General features: G+C 35.8%; 1 protein-coding gene and 1 long non-coding RNA gene across 2 annotated transcripts; one reads left to right on the forward strand and one right to left on the reverse strand.

The window, feature by feature from the left end:
- Nucleotides 1–121: 121 nt before the first annotated feature.
- Nucleotides 122–17,203, reverse strand: LOC116303712 (uncharacterized). Its single transcript, XM_089030126.1, has 13 exons — nt 17,089–17,203; nt 12,757–12,894; nt 11,742–12,460; nt 11,214–11,376; nt 9,693–10,630; nt 9,148–9,301; nt 8,788–8,852; nt 8,401–8,544; nt 7,402–7,581; nt 6,982–7,091; nt 2,358–2,502; nt 1,962–2,107; nt 122–1,817 (listed from the first exon to the last, which is right to left on the reverse strand). Exons 1-13 carry the CDS (start codon nt 17,150–17,152, stop codon nt 710–712), a joined length of 4,074 nt encoding a protein of 1,357 aa, XP_088886252.1. The 5' UTR covers nt 17,153–17,203; the 3' UTR covers nt 122–709.
- LOC116303714 (uncharacterized) lies at nt 12,113–17,967 on the forward strand. The gene is made up of 3 exons (XR_004197989.2): nt 12,113–12,252; nt 17,101–17,306; nt 17,792–17,967. It is a non-coding gene; the product is annotated as an uncharacterized LOC116303714 (long non-coding RNA).
- The last annotated feature ends 43 nt before the right edge of the window (nt 17,968–18,010 follow it).

The raw sequence follows: 18,010 nt of genomic DNA on the forward strand, positions 1-18,010 counted from the left end.
CAGCCAATGCTTACTGCTTGCATTTTACGATTTCTGTTAAACATGTTAAGATCACGCCACAGGTTACCCAAGCGTATACATTGTGCTGGTTTACTATACAATATATAGGACTTCATAAATCTTCATTTTCGTGCATTGAATTTTAATAAAATCCTATGAATCTTCTACAGCGTGTTTTAGTTGTTCTTAGCTTCACTCTGAGCGAATTTTGTTCAATCTAACTGCACTTTCCCCACCGTTAAACTGATACTTTCCAAGCAACAGCCGGTTGCTGTCGGCTTCTGATTGGAAGTATCGCTTTTCTCACACGCGCATTGATTAGGAACAGCGAAGGAACGAAAGTATATTAAAGAGGTTTTTACTGAGTAAGTCTCGCTATGGAAATAATACAACTGATCATGTATATTATTTTTAGATATTCAGTAATAAGTATAGGTATATAAGACATGGATTAATATGGAAAATTTAAAAATTCCCCTGTGCTAAAATCATGCTGTTTCTAATTGTCGGTAAGAAAAGGGGAACGATATATTTACTTATTTACAAATGATTGCGTCTATACAAGGCACTATAAGCCATATCTTGTATATATTCTATTAGTACGGTCCCTAATAGTTTATGAACCAGTATCATGCTTCTCTATTTGATTATTAGACCGCCACGTGTCATTGAGCGTAAAAACGTTGGCTCGTGCTTGTCGTTGTCAAGGTTATATATTCATTAAAAAAACGGGCTTTTGATTTTCCATATTGTTGGCAGCCCCATTATTGGTAGAAGCCATATGGAAACCAGCGACATCCACATCGAATATCCTTTCACTTGAGTTGCTTATTAAAGACATGTATCCATTCTCTGTGGAATACGACAAACCTTGATACGATTCATCAGGTTCTAGGTAAGGTGTATAGCATTCCTGGTCGGAATTACCATGCAAACATTTTGTTCTTGGCCTATCGTAGGTATCATCGTATATGTCGTTTTCTTTCCCCTTCTCTTCCTTGTGCTTGATATTTGTCGGTGTTTCTTGGGGTGAATTTGGTGGCAACGAGAGTAATGGGGATGATACGCACCTCAGTCTTGGAGGACAAGCTGTCACCTTGTGTTCTGGTAGTCTCGGCCTGTCGTTGGTATCATCATATATGTCGTTATCCTCTCCCTTCTTTTCCTTCTGCCTGGTATCAGTAATTGTTTCTTGGGTTGAATTTGGTGGCCAGGGGAGTGGTGGGGATGATGCGGACCTCAGTCTTGGAGGACAAGCCGTCACCTTGTATTCTGGTAGTTTTGTCATGTCGTCGATATTATAATATGTGTCGTCATCCTCCCCTTTCTTTTCCTTCTGCCTGATATCAGTAATTGTTTCTTGGGTTGAATTTGGTGGCAACGAAAGTGGTGGGAATGATGCCGATCTCAATCTTGGAGGACAAGTCACTTCGTATTCTGGTAGTCTTGGCAAGTCGTAGGTATCGTCACAATCGTCTTCATCCTTGCCCTTCTGATTCTTGTGCTTGATATCTTCCGGTGTTTCTTGAGGTGAATTTGGCAGTCGTGGTCGTTGTTCTGATCGTGGAGGTCGTGATGATGGCATCAAGAAACGCTTTCCACTTATCACAAGGTCTTTAAATTTCTTTAACCAAAATGGACCCTCATAGTCGTAGATATGGGAACCCGCAAATTCCTCAGAAACCGAGCTTTCGACGTCTTGTCTGGAGATGGGATTAGTTTCATCAAGCTGCTGAACAACATTCAAATTTGGCCAATTTTCATGTATTTCGTTCTGTTTTATCCAACGCTGAAGAAGGTAAGATTTCCAAGGGCATCTGAAATTTAAATATTTATCTATAATTTTTTTCAATAAATGAAATAAAGCCTTAAAATGCTACAGTTACTAAGAATGATAGTACTAATATATCATTTGCACAAAGTATAAAATCTGGCCTAAACGAAGATACTAAGATACGTACTTTTGTGTCAAGCAATCGAGCACTGACAATGAAGAAGCTCGTTCTGTGGTTTTTAAACACCAACACTGTGTCACGAGTACGTACACCCAGTCCGGGCATAGGACAGGTTGGAAAGGACGGCAATTCTTCTTTAAAGCGCCCAAAATCTGATGATCACAAAAAAAACACACAACTACTCAAAAACCGGCAGGAGTTTTCAATAGCAATGGAGTAGATTTTGGTGAATGTCAATCAAGGCTTTTCCCATATTCACGTGCCTTTGAAATCTGTTTCCCGATGATGTATTAGGAAAAAATGTTTGACGTCTACCAAAATCCTATCTTGTCGCAACCACAGTAGCTTGTGACGTTAGGGTAATCAACAATAAATGATGAAACAGCAATTTAGGTACACTACCTCTTCATTAGAATACTGCGAGAATGGTTTTGCAGTATCGGCATCTTTTGCAAGACACAGAAACATCTCCAAAATTGTCATGCCGAGTGACCAGATATCTCCAGCGGTAGAAAATATCCCTTCCTGAATGACCTCTTTAGCGCACCTGATAAAAGATCAGTATTTTATTTACTGCCTCAGTAAAAGACGCCGCAGGAAGGAGAATCAGTTGGGTGTAAAAATAATAACAATGGGATTATCAATGAAAGAGATGGGTTAAAGTGCCTATCACCCTTATTTTTTTACCTTCTTATATCGAAATATAAGCTATTCAAAGAAACGTGTCCAAAGAATTTTTTTATTCTGACGCTCCTTTCTATTTTTTTTCGAGCGGTCAAAGTGCGAAAATAGGAAGATTTCAAAATATGACCGAGCGAAAGGGGAGACTCGGCTAGTGAAGTAGAAGGAGCAACACGCCCTTCTTGATTTACAAAGAAATGTATGGGATACTGAAAACGTCCTTGCGTTTCTTGGGTTTTTTTAGAAGTCCTTGGACTTTTAACTACTTTATTGGGCTTCTATGAGGAAGTTAATTATCTAAAGATTCTATTTCCAGTTCTCATCGGGATTCGTAGCCTAATTTACTGGTATATTAGTGAAGCGAACACAAGCTAGCAAAGCAAGGTTTATTAAAGAATCAAACAGTTTTGGGTTAGTGTGGTAACATTTCAGTGGTTATTAAACTCTTAAGAAATATTTAGTGCAATGCTAAAAGGGCTGTAATGAATGGTTGAGACCAAATGCCCGTACGATGTCTACGATTGACACAATAATACTACTATTCACAATATTTTAATTATTTGCTACCGTATAATGCTCTTCAGATTTTTTACTTTTATCGAATTTCCCTCGATAGACGATCGTTTTATCTTCAAAGATAGGTATGGCTAGATACTGTGAGACAGGATAGAAAACTGATAGAATAGAAAATATCATATTCGACTATGAAGTGAAGCCATGTTGACCTGCAGAGTAAGAGTAGACTGATGATGCGAAGTGTCACGCACCCTTACATGTAGTTCCTCGACTGAACTACGACATTATAAATATATAATGCAATTCATGTTTAGATTTTGAAAACTGTTAAGCCATCAACATTGAAAAAGATTTTGTGAACTACCTGGAGTTATTTCATTGTTTCTGTCATTTATGTTTCTGATTTGGAAACGACCTGGAAGAATTTTGCGCGGCACGGACTCACATATTCATCCATAAATACATGAGATATTAATAAGAATAATGCTAAAAAATCTATGAGTTAAAGGGTGTAGGTACATGTAGTGCTTAGAGTTACTGTATGTGAAATCTATAAGTTTTTGAAGCTAATTTATTACACTTGATTCTGAGCGTGACAACCTAATATGAGGTTTTCCCTAGGTGGCGTTTAACTTCTCGCTGCTTTTCTTTTTCTTAACATAATTCAAAAATAATATCATTCCTGAAGTCTGAAGTAATTAACATCCTCTAACCAGAAATACTAGGTCTTTTGAAAGCGTAAAAAACCCGGCAAATTGGTCATAAATACTAGTGAAATCAAAGGAGGATGTTTACCTAGCATGCTTTGCGCGCCGTGCCATTATGCATCTGTCTTTAGCGTTTGTTTGAAAAATTTCCTCTCGACGACGATTTTCCTCGATTATTTCGCCAAACAAAAACAACAGCCGTTTGCTTATTCAATATTTTCTGCATCCATACTGACAAACAATAGAAAGTCTGGACATCTAACTGGGACCTTGTTCGGTATTTTCGTAATTTTTTGCCACAGGAAAAATCAAAATATGCCGTATCAATGAATGGATAGAAAAAGATAAAAATTGTTTTGACAAGCGAAGTGTTTGTAGGCTTTGAATTATGTGGGAATAAGTCGAAATTAAACGAAGAAAATTTTAAAAAGGAAACACCTACACAAAGTATAGCCTTCATACTATGCTATATCCCTTAAGTCTCCTTAAGTCTCCAAGTTTGAGTGAGATACGGCCATTACAATTTCCACTAAAATTCGCCTTGTGTTTCGCTTCGTCTTGTCTTACGTCCTTGATTTGACGTGACCTGCTAGATTACCAAAAATTGTATTTTTGAGTATCTTCAGACAAATCTGATAATCTTGATTTTAAAATTCAAACGTATACTTCATATAATAACAATGACAATGAAAAATGTTTTATTTTTTATTTTATCAATCGAAGGTAGTTTTATTAAAGAGGGAAAAGAGTAAGCTTACTTTTATTCATAGCACGTGTCACAAGCCCGACAAACAATTCAAGAATTACCTTAATCTAACAAACTATAAACGAATTTATTACATCCGTTTTGAAATCACAAGCAAATCCTGCAATCTGATTGGTTCCCTGCAGTAGTGATTTCAGCATAAATTGCACGATTTTGAGCTCTAAATTGCACGATTTTGCACATCAACTGATATGAGCCAATCACAAGAGAGACATGTCATTTTCTAGCCAATTATATCAAGGAATCCATCTGAGTGTTGAGCTCACCGCTTCTTGCAAAAAAAAAAGAGCCACGGCTCAAAAAAAAAAATTTTCTGAAGAACGATTTTACCGTCCACAGTCTTAAATAAAGACTTAAAAAGCCGTAAAAAGGACTTAAAAAGACCAACTGATCACTTAAAATCGTCAAAAGCATCTTTGTAAAGTAATTGCTTAAGTAAGTTGAAGATATTACAGCGAAAAGCAGTGGGAGAAAATGCAATCGGCATCTTTTGAATGTGACTTCTTGGCGATTGATCGTGGAAAGTGGTTTCCTTTTCAATCTTTAAAGCATAACAACACATCGAAAATACAGTCATTAAAAGAAGTTTTTCTTAAGAAGAAGATTTCTGTTGAGCTACGTGACTTCTTAAGGACAACCGAAGGACTAAACAACCTTTGATTTTTGCTGTTTTGCGGGCACAAGTGTGATCTAAACATGTTGAACAGAACAAGCAGTGAGCATTGGCTGTAATATGGACAACAGCCAGTTCATTACAACCCTTTTGGGCAGGATTGTCTTGTTATTTAATGTAAGTAAGAGATTCTTAATACATGTAATGCCTTTTGGTTCGGTATAAATTCATTTTAGTTTTGGATTGAAAGTGTTGGTTTTCAAAATGAGAATCATTGCTCGATCAGTATAAACAAGCTCTCTTGGCAGCATGTTTGAATCGACTGCTTTTAGATTGTAAGTCATGTCGGTTTAACTGGAAAAAACGTCTTTTTCAAAAAAGATTTCAAAATGGATATAATAAAGTGGTAATTGAACTGAGTGGAATGCAATTTTGGTCTGAAATCAAACTTGCAATTACAAATCGCACTCCCGCTACGCGGTCGCGCGTTTGATTTCAGACCAAATTGCACTCCACTCAGTTCAATTACCATTATAAATAGTCAAACCACTAGAAACTAATTTTATTCAACTCAAGAAAGCCAAACCTATCATTTCACAGTGCAGATTGTGTAATTTTCTTTAAGAACTCAAATTTACAAAAAGCTTAAAAGTTCAAATTAATACAAAGGCAAGACATTCAAAGAAAATACTCAATCGAAGAAAGTAGATTGTATAGTTTTCTCAAGGGTAGATAAACAACAACAAATTAACACATGACTTTTGTATATTACCTCGAACAACAGCTGCTAGATAAAACTACTTTATTCACTAGCGATTTTCTTCCGGAAAATCGAGACTGTCTTTGGTTCAAAATTATGCAAGTCTTCTTTCTTCAAAGAAAATGCCTGGGAAGATGGCTGATAACTGTCACAAATTTAAAACACGTAATACCAGCAAATTCAGTCTAATTGATCCTTTTTGACAATACAGTAGAGAAAGAGATGATCCGAAGTGAAAAAGGGCTCACGATTTCCCTCTATAATCTCCATAGTCGAGTCCATAGTCGATGTTTCTGCATTGACATGAAAGCGAAAATGAGTAGATCACGTGACTTTTCAGTGTGATAATATAGTTGGTGGAGGCGCGCAAAGCATGCTAGGTAAACATCCTCCTTTAGTGAAATCTAGAGAGAATGAGGGGAGCATTTAAACCCAACTTACTCCTCTTACGTCACAGCCCAGTCCTCTAGGTTATCATTTTACGCGGCCAGAGTCAAAGAAATGCCTATTCACAGTCAGTGTGAATATTATGATGGGAATTGTAATATGCAAATAGAGTATATATAAAGGGAAGCGTGGTCCCTCTGGTGCCACTTCATTCAAATTAACGGGAAGAGTACAGACGTCGACCCACCCGCCTCACCCGCGAGCAAGCGGGATAAAAAAACATTACACTCTGGGTTACCTGGGCATTGTTCCAGGCCAGAGTGGATGCCTCATACCTCATTAATAACAATACATAGGGTGGAATATTATACTATTTTCGCACTTTTGACCGCTCGGAAAAAAATAGAAAGAAGCGTCAGAAGCGAAAAATTCCTTGGACACGTTTCTTAGAATAGCTTATATTTCGATATAAAAAAATAACAAAATAAGGGTGATAGGCACTTTAAAGTACTAAATACTGAATGGTACTGGAATCAAATAGAAAGACGAAAACAGTAAAAGAAATGCTACTCTGAAAACTTTTTTTGTTGACCTACCAACGATATACATCTGGATGAACCTCGCCATTCACAACACCAAATGAGGTGTTGAACTGGTTGCAAGATGGTAAAATGCTTCTAGAGAAGTGCAATCCGAAGATTTTCACCTGAAGAAAGAAAGTTAAATTAAGTTTTTAGAAGCATTAATAGGGGATATGATGGGGTACCCGATAGTCAGTTAACTGTTTTAGCATTTAACTGACAATCGGGTACCCCATCATGATCATACCCCCTATTAAAACCCCATCAACACACTCCTAATAGCTATTGTTGTGTAAATCGTTTACTGTCATCCTCAATTTCTTGAGTCATTGCTTATCAAACTACATTCAATTTACGGTTAGCAAATATTGATTCAGGAAGGCACAGTAGAACAAGGAATTCATATAACACACAAATGTTCGTGCGAATACTAACATGATTCTTTTTGACAACCCTGACGCTTTCAGCATTTAAAACGCAAAGTACGATGTTCTTTTGGTGGAGGTAGTTTATTGCTTCGGTGATTTGAGCAGCGAATTCAATCACATCTTCAGGTGTACATTTGTTACTCAAGATGTAATGTCGTAGACTTGGACCCTCGCAGTTTTCGTAGGCCTTGTTGAAAAAAAAAAAGTGCACATAAATAACTCGACATTAGTCCAATGTATTCTAGCTCTCTTCGAAGGCAACCAGAAAATGTTGTGGCTTCAGAAGGGCTCGTTTCGTCTTAGTACTGCTAATTTAACATCTATTCTATTATAAAACTAAGATACTAAAAAGGCTGGGGGAAAATTGCAGTCATTTGCTGCTGTGCTCTTGATACTTATGTTATGGGATTGACCGCTCTCGGTACGAGCTACGGGATCTTTATTCCACTTTCTCTTCTTCTACTCTTCTGACTTAAACTAATTACATTACATGAGCTCTATTTATAATAACTTCATGACAGGTGTCATCCTACAATCAATATGATATTATCGCTGTGTCTTGATTGGCTAATGGAAATAGTAAATTGCTAAGTGTGATATCTTATTAAAGAGTGATACGAGTGAAAATCATAGAACTAAACATTGCTTAAACTAAAGATAATATGTGCATATATGGTAAATGTATTGAAAGGTCTACGAGGGATATTTATATCATAAGATTTAAAAGAATAGTGCCAAAATAACTAAGCAAAGGGGTAAAGAGTGTGTAGGGTGTAACCAGAGGTGTACATGCTAATGGGAGGAGCTAAGAAGTTTACTTGTAAATTCAAAGCATATCATCATCTAAACTTGGGTGATGGTAGCCTTACTGAAATCTTATATCGATATTTTCAATGACTAATTGATCGTACTTTATCTTGTTTTCATACGATAAGAAATAGTAATTAGAAAACTGATGTCTAGCTTAGTCTGTAAAAACATTAATTTTCTCTCTCATAACACTTACAATCACTCTTCCAGATTTGGTTTTCCGATCTTCTACAACCCTAGCAAGATGCGTATGGTCCAATAACCTTAATTTTTCCAAATGTTGCTTACTGTTATCCACAAGGCTCAATGATTCTTTGGTTGTGTTTGGTGTATTTTTCATCTTTTTTTAAGAAAGAACGAAAATTATTACAAATTGTACAATTTTAATACTCTAGGATTATGAGTATAAGACTAAGAAAAAATGAGCATAAATCTTATAAAACTGCGTAGTAATGTCGCACCCCCTCCCACACGGAGTTGCATGCGCATGTTCTTGCAATATGATAACTGCGTAAATACTCCGACGACACTGTACAAGGTGGAAAACAAAAATTGTTGTGCGTCAAACAATTAACATACTTACAACGTCAATATCTTTGTCTTCCTTTGGCAAAGGTTCTGAAATCAGTCTAAGACGTTCATCTGCACCTTGTAATGAACGAAATGTCATACAATTTTTCTTTAAGATATTAAACTTAATACTTATAGACTTTAAATATATTTGGCTTTCGGATTCGATTCCTGGACTCGGGTAGTAAATGACGTAAAGTTATATTTACGTAACATTTACACATATCTCTTCCCATGATGGGCCTTTTAATGATGTTTGCTCAACACGCACTACCAATACGTTCACCATTTATACAACACATAACCTTCAACTCAAAACAGAAAGCTGATGAGGACAAAAATAGGTATTGGGTGAAAACGAAAGTAGAAGTACCTTTTCCGTCACATTCAGCAAGAAGTTTTTGAAGCTCTTCGGAAATTTTCGGAAATGAACTGATTCTGTCTTGCCTAGTTTTTCCCATACATTTCTGTATGAGTAGAAATACTTCGTCTCCCATGTCTTTTGTTAATGTTCGGCCCGAGAGGACCTGTGGATTGATAATAAATTAATTTTAGTCGTAGTCAAAAGCATGTAGGTATTGGCTCCATAAAACGGCCAGCTAGATAGCACGCGCTAATACTCCGCCGCGTTCCCCCCACCCCCTCCCTCCTCCCTCCTCCTCCCCCCCCCCCCCCCCCCCCCCCCACAAACCTATTTGGTAACTCATTAATTGTCGAAATATATAAGAAAAAGAAAATATTAAGAATTATATTGAAGAAATATAATTGTTTAGATGTTTTAATTTTTTTATAAAGATTGGATGAATGAAAATATTTCTTTTTGCTTGCTTGTTTCCGTTATTTTTTATTTTTTTTATATTTTTAAGTTCTCGCTACGCCCCTGCACGTAAATAAAAGATTCCCATCGATAATACTTACGTGTTGATGAATGTTCTTAGTATCTACATTGGCATATGGGGTACCCCCACACGTGAACACAACGTACATCAGAACACCGAATGCCCAAATATCAGACTCTCGTGAGAACAAAGGTTCATCTTCAAGACATTCTGGAGCAGAAAACCTTATCGACGGGTCTTCCAAATCCAACTTTTCTCCATGGATGCCCCTTTCCATTTCATTCTTAGAAAGAATCTTAGCTTGGCAGAAACCCGTGATTCTGACATTAAAGTTGTCGTCAAGTAAAACATGCTCTGGTCGCAGCTGATTGTGAATGACTTGCTTCTTGTGTATGAAGTTCATACAGTTAGCTATCCCAAGACATACATTAAGTAGCTGACGATAAGTAGGGATTTCTAGCTCCTCTTTACAAACTCTCAAAAAGTGAAGTAAGTCTTCTTTTGGCATGTAGTCACAAATCATATGTAATGGCCGTGTTTTGGTGTCAGCGGTATGGACCATCAGAACATGCTTGTTCGGGGTTTGATTGAGATGTTGAAGAACCTTAGTTTCATTTTGCAGATGTTTTTCTGATGGTGACAGATCTTGATCCTGATCTGCATACAGATTCTTTATAGGATTTATGATAGCCACAGTGATAGCTACAGGTTGGTAGTCATATAACCCACGTACTATTACACGATTTTCATCCTCATCAATGATTTCTATGCATTCCAAACCTTTGGATTCGTGGATTTTACAGATCTGCTTAATCATCACGTCTCGTTCTAACGGAATGTGGTCTAGTAACTCCGGTTTGAGTCTTCTTTCAATGACGACCTTTCTGGATTTGGAGTCTCTAGCAAATGAAGTCTTAATGCAATGGTTTTCTATTATGTTGCGAATGACTTCCGATTTTCCGTAAACTTTGGTCGCCATCAAACTAGCAAGACAGTGAGCAGCTTTGATTCTAGTAGCTATAGGTTACACAAAATAAACGAATATTTCAGGACATGAAATTGATAAGATTTTTTTAAAGTGCACATGAACCCTTCGACAATACTTTCAGTACTGATTCTACACGAAGTAAATAGTTGAATGGTAAAATATTTCTTGATTTGAGTGATGCGTTTCTAAGTTATGAAGGTTTGTACTTCCAATATGCTAATGATGTGACGTCTATTAAGGCTTAATCAAATATACAAAATCGAACTGGTTCATAGAAACAGTATTTTAAAAGCATCATTATTTTACTCATGGTTTACATGAAAGCTATTTACAATTTTTATTTTCAAAATGGCCAGCATTTAGTATTACTAGTTACAACAAAAACACTCAAATACCTTACCTGACGTCATCATCATTAACATATTGGAAGTATTAAACCTTCATAACTTAGAGACGCATCACTCAAATCAAGAAATATTTTACCAATCAACTATTTACTTTATGCAGAACCAGTACTGAATGTATTGTCAAAGGGTTCATTTGCACTTTAAAGTGGTAAGTCGTGTAACTTTTAACAATATTTGTACGATTTAATTCAAAATTATTGGATACCTTTAGAAAGCTTGGTACTGTTAATGGTGTGAAGCAGTGTCTGGCAAGCGAGCAATGAAAATTTCCAGTCTTCATTTCTGCGTTGCCATTGCTTACTGAACACATCGTGATTCTTGATGATGATCTCAATAATTTGATAAGCATCGGCATTACTGGTACACAACTAGAAAAGGAAAACAGCAAATAATTATCAATTTTTCATTAAATCTTCGTCTTTCCAAAAAGATCAATAAGGTAGGTAAGAAGTAATAATCTTAGGGTTAGCATACACTTAACATACACTTAGCATATAGGAATAATCTTGTTTACGATACAAAAATCATAGAGTCAATTGATTGGTTTATTGCGTCTCGTGTTTTCCGCGTGAAGATCGATTTGCTTTTGTCCCGTGTGATGATAATGATGGGTCGATGCTCTTACTCAGTTTGTAAAAGTCTGTACAGATTAGTAATAACAAGCAGTTTAGGACTTTTGGCTTAGCAATACGTCTTTTTTGGCTTACCAATACATCGTGAGTACAGTATTTACCTTGCCATGGAGCATTTTCAGGATGACAAAATAATCCACTGAACTACTTTCTGCACATTGCAGCTTCTTCAGGAAAGCTTCCAGCGTGATATCTTTACACAAATCCAACAGCTTGGTCATGCGACTCAATTTATTGTAGTCAAACAAACGCTCGATCAAGTTTAAAACTGTTTCCATTGAGAAGCGCCAGCGATCTTTTTTGGGACGCGGATTTCTTTGGAGAGTTTTCTGGATGTTTTTCGTTACAGTCTGTTTTATTTCTTCTTTCTCTGTCTTGTTAATGTATGGAGGTTTCAGGTGACCCTTAGCAAGGTACAGCAGTATTAAAGCTAGAATACTGTTATACACTTCAAGACGGCAACTTTGAATATGCTGAAGGTTTTCTGCAAAGCTGCCGTCGACCAAGGACCGACGCAGTATCCTTTCGACCTCTATAATATGAGCGTTTGCCGACTCACAGCTGCCAAACTCTAGATCAAGCAACCGCTTCATTATCCTTAGGGAATGAATGGTAAGTCTTGGACTTTTCAGCTCTGGAGAACAGAACCTAGCAAGCAGCTCTAGAGCATCGTTGCAACTGCTTGCGGCCTTGATAGCATGGTTCTCGATTTCTGGTAGAAGATGTTGCAAAATATTCTTCTCGATTTTATCCTTCTCGGTGCCTCGACATTTAGCCACTGCCTCGAGAAGTGTGGTGGGGTTTTTCAATATTTCTACAACTACGTAAAAGAAAGAAATAAGAGTTACTGCGGTCAAGATCAATGATCAGTTTTTATAGATAATTGTTTTCTATTGTATTGTTTCTGTGTGATGTGTTTTATATCTAATCATGCGCCTTAGTAATCTAGGCAACCTTAGTAATCTATGATACTATTATAAGATAGTGTAGCGAACTAGAACCTAGCATAACCGAACGGACCGACTCTAATGATAGCATGAAAGAGTCTTGAAGTAGTGTTCAAAGTTTGTATGGTTACTTTGCATTATGTCAATTAATACCACTACTATTACTAACCATCAAAATAATTCTGAGTTACACCAGCTGATTCTGCTGTTGTTGATACGTTTGCACCATTCCCAACGGCCACATGATTATCTTTACCACGGATATTGACTATATTCTTTATTCGCTTCTTTTTCCTCTTGGTGCAACCTATCATGAGCCAAAAATAGAACGCATGAAACATGAAAACACCCCAAAAACATTTTTTCCCTATAATTAGAGAGTTACTATTCATTACTTTTATAATAATAATTATTATTATAGATAATCTATACGTCATATATATATCTCTATAGTCAAGTCTCTATTATTCTCTAATTTATCCTTACTTAATATATGGCCTTATATTTTGGGCCTTATAAATCTGTTCTTACTCCTCTGCTCATTCTTCAAAAAAAAGCAGTCAGACTTATGACTTTTTCTCATTATATTGATCACACTAGTCCACTTTTTCTTAGGTTAAATATCCTGAAATTGGAGGATCTAGTCTATCTACATACAGCTTTATTTATGTTTGATTTTTACTCAGGAAATCTCCCTAGTACCTTTGAACATTACTTCCAACCAGTGAATCAGAGACATAATTATCATGTAATACAAGATTAGCTGCAAAGTCTTCCTATTCCCTTCCTAAAGCTAGGACCAACTATGGCTTATTTAACATTAAGTATATAGGAGTAAAAATTTGGAATTCAGTTGATGAAAATTTAAAAAGAACTACCAGAAATAATTTCATTAAATCAATGCGTAGCAAATTGCTAGATTCTTATATTTAAGCTCAGGACTAAATCATATATGCAATTTCATGTAAATAATAGATATCGATGATTCTTAATACATACTTACATTAATTTTTTTTTTCTGATCTATTAATATTAGTGTTTATTTATTTATTGTATATTTTCTATGATTATTTTGCTGCTTATTTATTTAATTCTTGTAAAATATTTAATATTTTTTTCTTATATGAATATAATTATATTGTAATTAGAATTAATATACCTCTCTCGACAATCAAATTTTATATAATTATTGTAAATATGCTAGCTGCCTATCTTGGCTAACCTTTAGGTTATCATAGGTAGCTTGTGCCTGAATTCTTGTTAATTTATATATCTATGACTTGTAAATATCAAATTGAGGTACCAAATAATAAAGTATATATGTATGTATATGTATAGATACCAAATACAATTTTTCTTTTCTTATAAACAATTAAAAAAGAAAATTATGATGATGATGATGATGATGATTTAATGAATTTTTAGTATCTTCATATCATATCATTTCTTACTTTTATTGTTGTTTAACCAAAAGCATCAAAATAAAGTTTTCATTATTATTATTATTATTATTATGGGGAACTTTATTGATAAAATCTCACTAAATGTATCAACATCATTGCGGGCTTAGCCTAGGCAATGTGGACTAAGTATACTATATAGTATTTACATTATTATAAAAGTAATGATGAAAAGGTAAATTATAAAAGTAACAAATAAAAAAATAAAATAAAAAAGAATTTTCAATAATCTATAAAATGGGTATGATACAAAACAGAAAAAAAATTAAAGATAAAATATACTAAAAGTTATCAATTGAGTATATAGTACATGAAGCTAAGATCAACTTTGAGTTCTTCAAAACTAAAATGAGTCTCTCTTAGAACTACAAACACATAAAACGTTTAACAATTAGTTCACAATTCTGTGAAATAATACATTTCTGAGAGCGTTCTATGGTTAGGCTAGCTACTTGCTGTCTAAATAACACGTTCAGTTCTTTACTTAGAATTTCGTAGCGGCTAAGAAGTCAAAAACTACAGTTACTTGTCTAACTTTATATCCTGGATATAAGTTCTTTATTCCTAGTTTCAGGTTATTATTATTATTATTATCATCATCATCATCGTCATCATCATTATTATTATTATCCTTATTATTATCAATAGTCTTTTGAGAGAAGACAGTTTTTATGAAATGATTTATTCCGTCAAATCGTAAATGACAAAAGTCACAAGCTTTATGATCTACTACAGACACGCAACGAATCAACCTACCACACGCACAAGATATTTTAAATTGCCAATCTGAAAGTGTAATAGGTCATGGGTATCCATGTCAATTGTGTATTACTCTTGTTATATTTCTGAATTGAGCGTTTTCATGTAGACGTTGTGTTTATCAATCTCACAGTGAACCTTCGGTCACGGTTTTCATTTGATGAAGTTTCATTAATGGGACGATATTTACTTTATTTTTCAGCAATTCAAATATTTTAGTACCTCATAGTGGGAAAAGTTTAACCATTCAACAAAATATTTGTGTTATGGTTTGAATAGAAATTTGTTTGCAATAAAACCATAAATGTCCTAGCGTGAATTAACAATTATCTATCTTTCTACCAAAAAACATTACTTAAATAAAAGACAAATTTCCGACCCGCGACAAAAATGACGGAAACCTCTCGCGATAAACAAATCATAAAATATCAACAAATTAAATGGATTTAGCTTTTAGAAGCGTTTCAATTAGCCTCCTTCGCAGCCGTTCTTAGGGTCGTCACGCAACGACCCTAAGAACGGCTGCGAAGGAGGCTACGTTTCAATGTGTAACTTGGCCTTTCTTTTGTCTGATTTTCCAACATTTCTTTGCATAGTTTCTTTATTCATGTATATGCCAATTTCATATGCCGATCCTTCGTTTTAAAAAAATCTTTTTAATTCAGTAGGAGTTCAGTAAAAAGCTTTATGTATATATGTATATATATGTATTTTATTATCGTATGATATGTTGGGGGGAAAAGGATACTCGCAACTCGCAACTCGCAACTCGCAACTCGCAACTCGCAACTCCCAAGAGACAATAGTTTTTTTATTTTTAAAGAAAAAAGCTACCGAAGAGCTACATTCAAAGAATGTGCTGGGTACTTAGTGGTCTTATGATTTTATACAAACTAAAATTGATTTTAATTTTCTATTATGACTAGCCACGCAAAGCTTGACCTTTGGGTCATATTTCTCGTTTGTCATCGGTGTCAGTGTTGGTTAAAACAAATATTTCAGTGAAGACAATGTGATTTGAAAATCTAAAGTACGGAGATTGAACTAGAGGATAGATGTGCTCTGCAACACAACATTTTGCGAATGCCTCGTATTTCATACATAGTATAAATGCATTGCGGTCAGAGTGCATATTCCGCCTGGGGACTGAACGCATCAGTCTTTTAGACTCGCAGGAAGTAACTGTCAATGTACATGTGATATTAAATTGTCTGTCAAAGTGACATTCAATTGTGTTGTGGTTGATCTTTACAACCTGGGCAAGGCCAAACGGGAAATTTCCCTGATTTACAATTTAAATACTGTCGACAAAGTAGAAAAACGACAAGGCTGCTACTTTCGCATTTTTTTTTTCTTTATCTCTTATTCATGCTAAAAAAACGTTTAGTGTTCCATTCGTGTCTCTTGTGCTTTAAACGTTTCACAAAATTCTTCTAACCTCGAGCAATTCTACTTCGAGGTATTAGCGAAAATGTTAGTTTTTGTGCTGATCAAAATCATCTCTCCCAACGCTCAGGGTGTTATATCTCAAATATGCATCCCTTAAATTTTCCTAAGGCCCCAAAAGAGAAATATAAAGCTTATTAACGCATAAACGTTGAAAGTAGAACCCTTTTTTCTGCCATGTCGAAACTGTCAAAATAACAATATAACTAGGTTGTATTTTATGTCTTGGGAGCAGGGAAATGAAGTTGATTATCCCTCGACAGTTGCTTTCAAGTATAGCACACAAGATAAGACAAGACAAACTACTCAGCTGATTCATAAATGCTTGTTTCATTGCACTCAATCCAAAGTTCTGGCATAAATGTAAATCAGTTCTGCCATATTTGAACATAGAGCCCACTGATGTGTTAATGATAAATAAATACTGAGAAAGGAAGCAAAAAGCCATATATATCCTGAGATTATACATCTACAGATAAAGTTCTTCTGCATTAAAGTCAATAACAGGAAATAAGAGTTGCATAAAATGTTAGAACAAGTCCAAGAAGAGGCAAACGGTAGCTAATTATTTTCGCAGCGGTAGATTATTCCACGTATTAAACATAAGCTATTGCCACACCGACCAACGACTTACTAAACAACTTACTGAACATAAAGAAATACTTGAAAACATGTATGATGATCAACTCCTACAAAGTTAACTAAATTAAAATAATTTCATAATAGTTTTAGTCTATCATGTGGATCTTGTAAAGATGTCATTGGATCTGCTAACAAACTGACTTTTGTAGTATCTTTTTACTAACATTCAGTAGTAATAACAAGTAATATGCTACATTCATCTTCAGACGATGACGTGAAGTCTGTGGAGGAACCTCGATGATGCAGGCCCCGAGCCATACTTGAAGCTGCACAGCTCTCAATTGGTATATGCTCCCTCGAAAACCCAGAGATGAATTTTCTTCAGTCCTATTATTTGGGGAACTACCCCTACTCAGTATGTGCGTCATCGTGACTATAGTTACACGGCCCAGGGTCAACTTTTGGGATGGGGGTACGTGAATATCATGCAGCCATACAGTGGTGCATTCGCGGTCAAGAGGACTTTAAACCGTCATAAAGAAATTGGACTTTACCCACGCCCCCTCCCCCCACCCATTAACCCTCCGTCCCCCCCCCCCCCCCCCCCCCCGGCTTCCTCAAAGCGGACATTTTTGTCGTTATTTATGCATAGGCGTAGTCAGTACTTCCAAGAAAGAAGAGGTCAAGAACCTGGTCAGAATAGTGAAATCAGAGTTTAAAAGGAAAAAAAAAAAAAGTCGATGGAAAAAATGATGCCGTTTTCCAATAAATTTATCCACTGAATGAAATTTATCCATATCGGATAGCGCTATTCATGCTTCGTACAACTGTGCCCAGATGCATAATACTATTACTATATTACTTTAGTAAATTAAACCAGCCGCTTTCGCCGACGTGTTGATGAGCTTGAACAGGAAACTGAAGATGAAAATTTGAAAAATAACGTTTTTTCCCTAGAAATTGCTGTAACTGGTAGCAGAGTTTCCACAGCCACTTCACAAGGATAAGTATTTATAGATAAGGAAATGTAGGCTTTTGCATGTTAGATATCCTTTCACTTTTGTTGTCCCTTGAACAAGACGATTTCCTTGGTGTCACTATACTGACTTAAAGGGATGTTGTTGAATGGGCGGGGGGGGGGGGGGGGTCCACTTTTATCAACCGGAATAAGCCAAA

Source organism: Actinia tenebrosa, unplaced genomic scaffold, assembly GCF_029948245.1.
Source record: "Actinia tenebrosa isolate PJP-AT-01 unplaced genomic scaffold, QUT_ActTen_1.0 PGA_scaffold15__27_contigs__length_11533743, whole genome shotgun sequence".
NCBI classification, from domain to species: Eukaryota; Metazoa; Cnidaria; class Anthozoa; order Actiniaria; family Actiniidae; genus Actinia; species Actinia tenebrosa.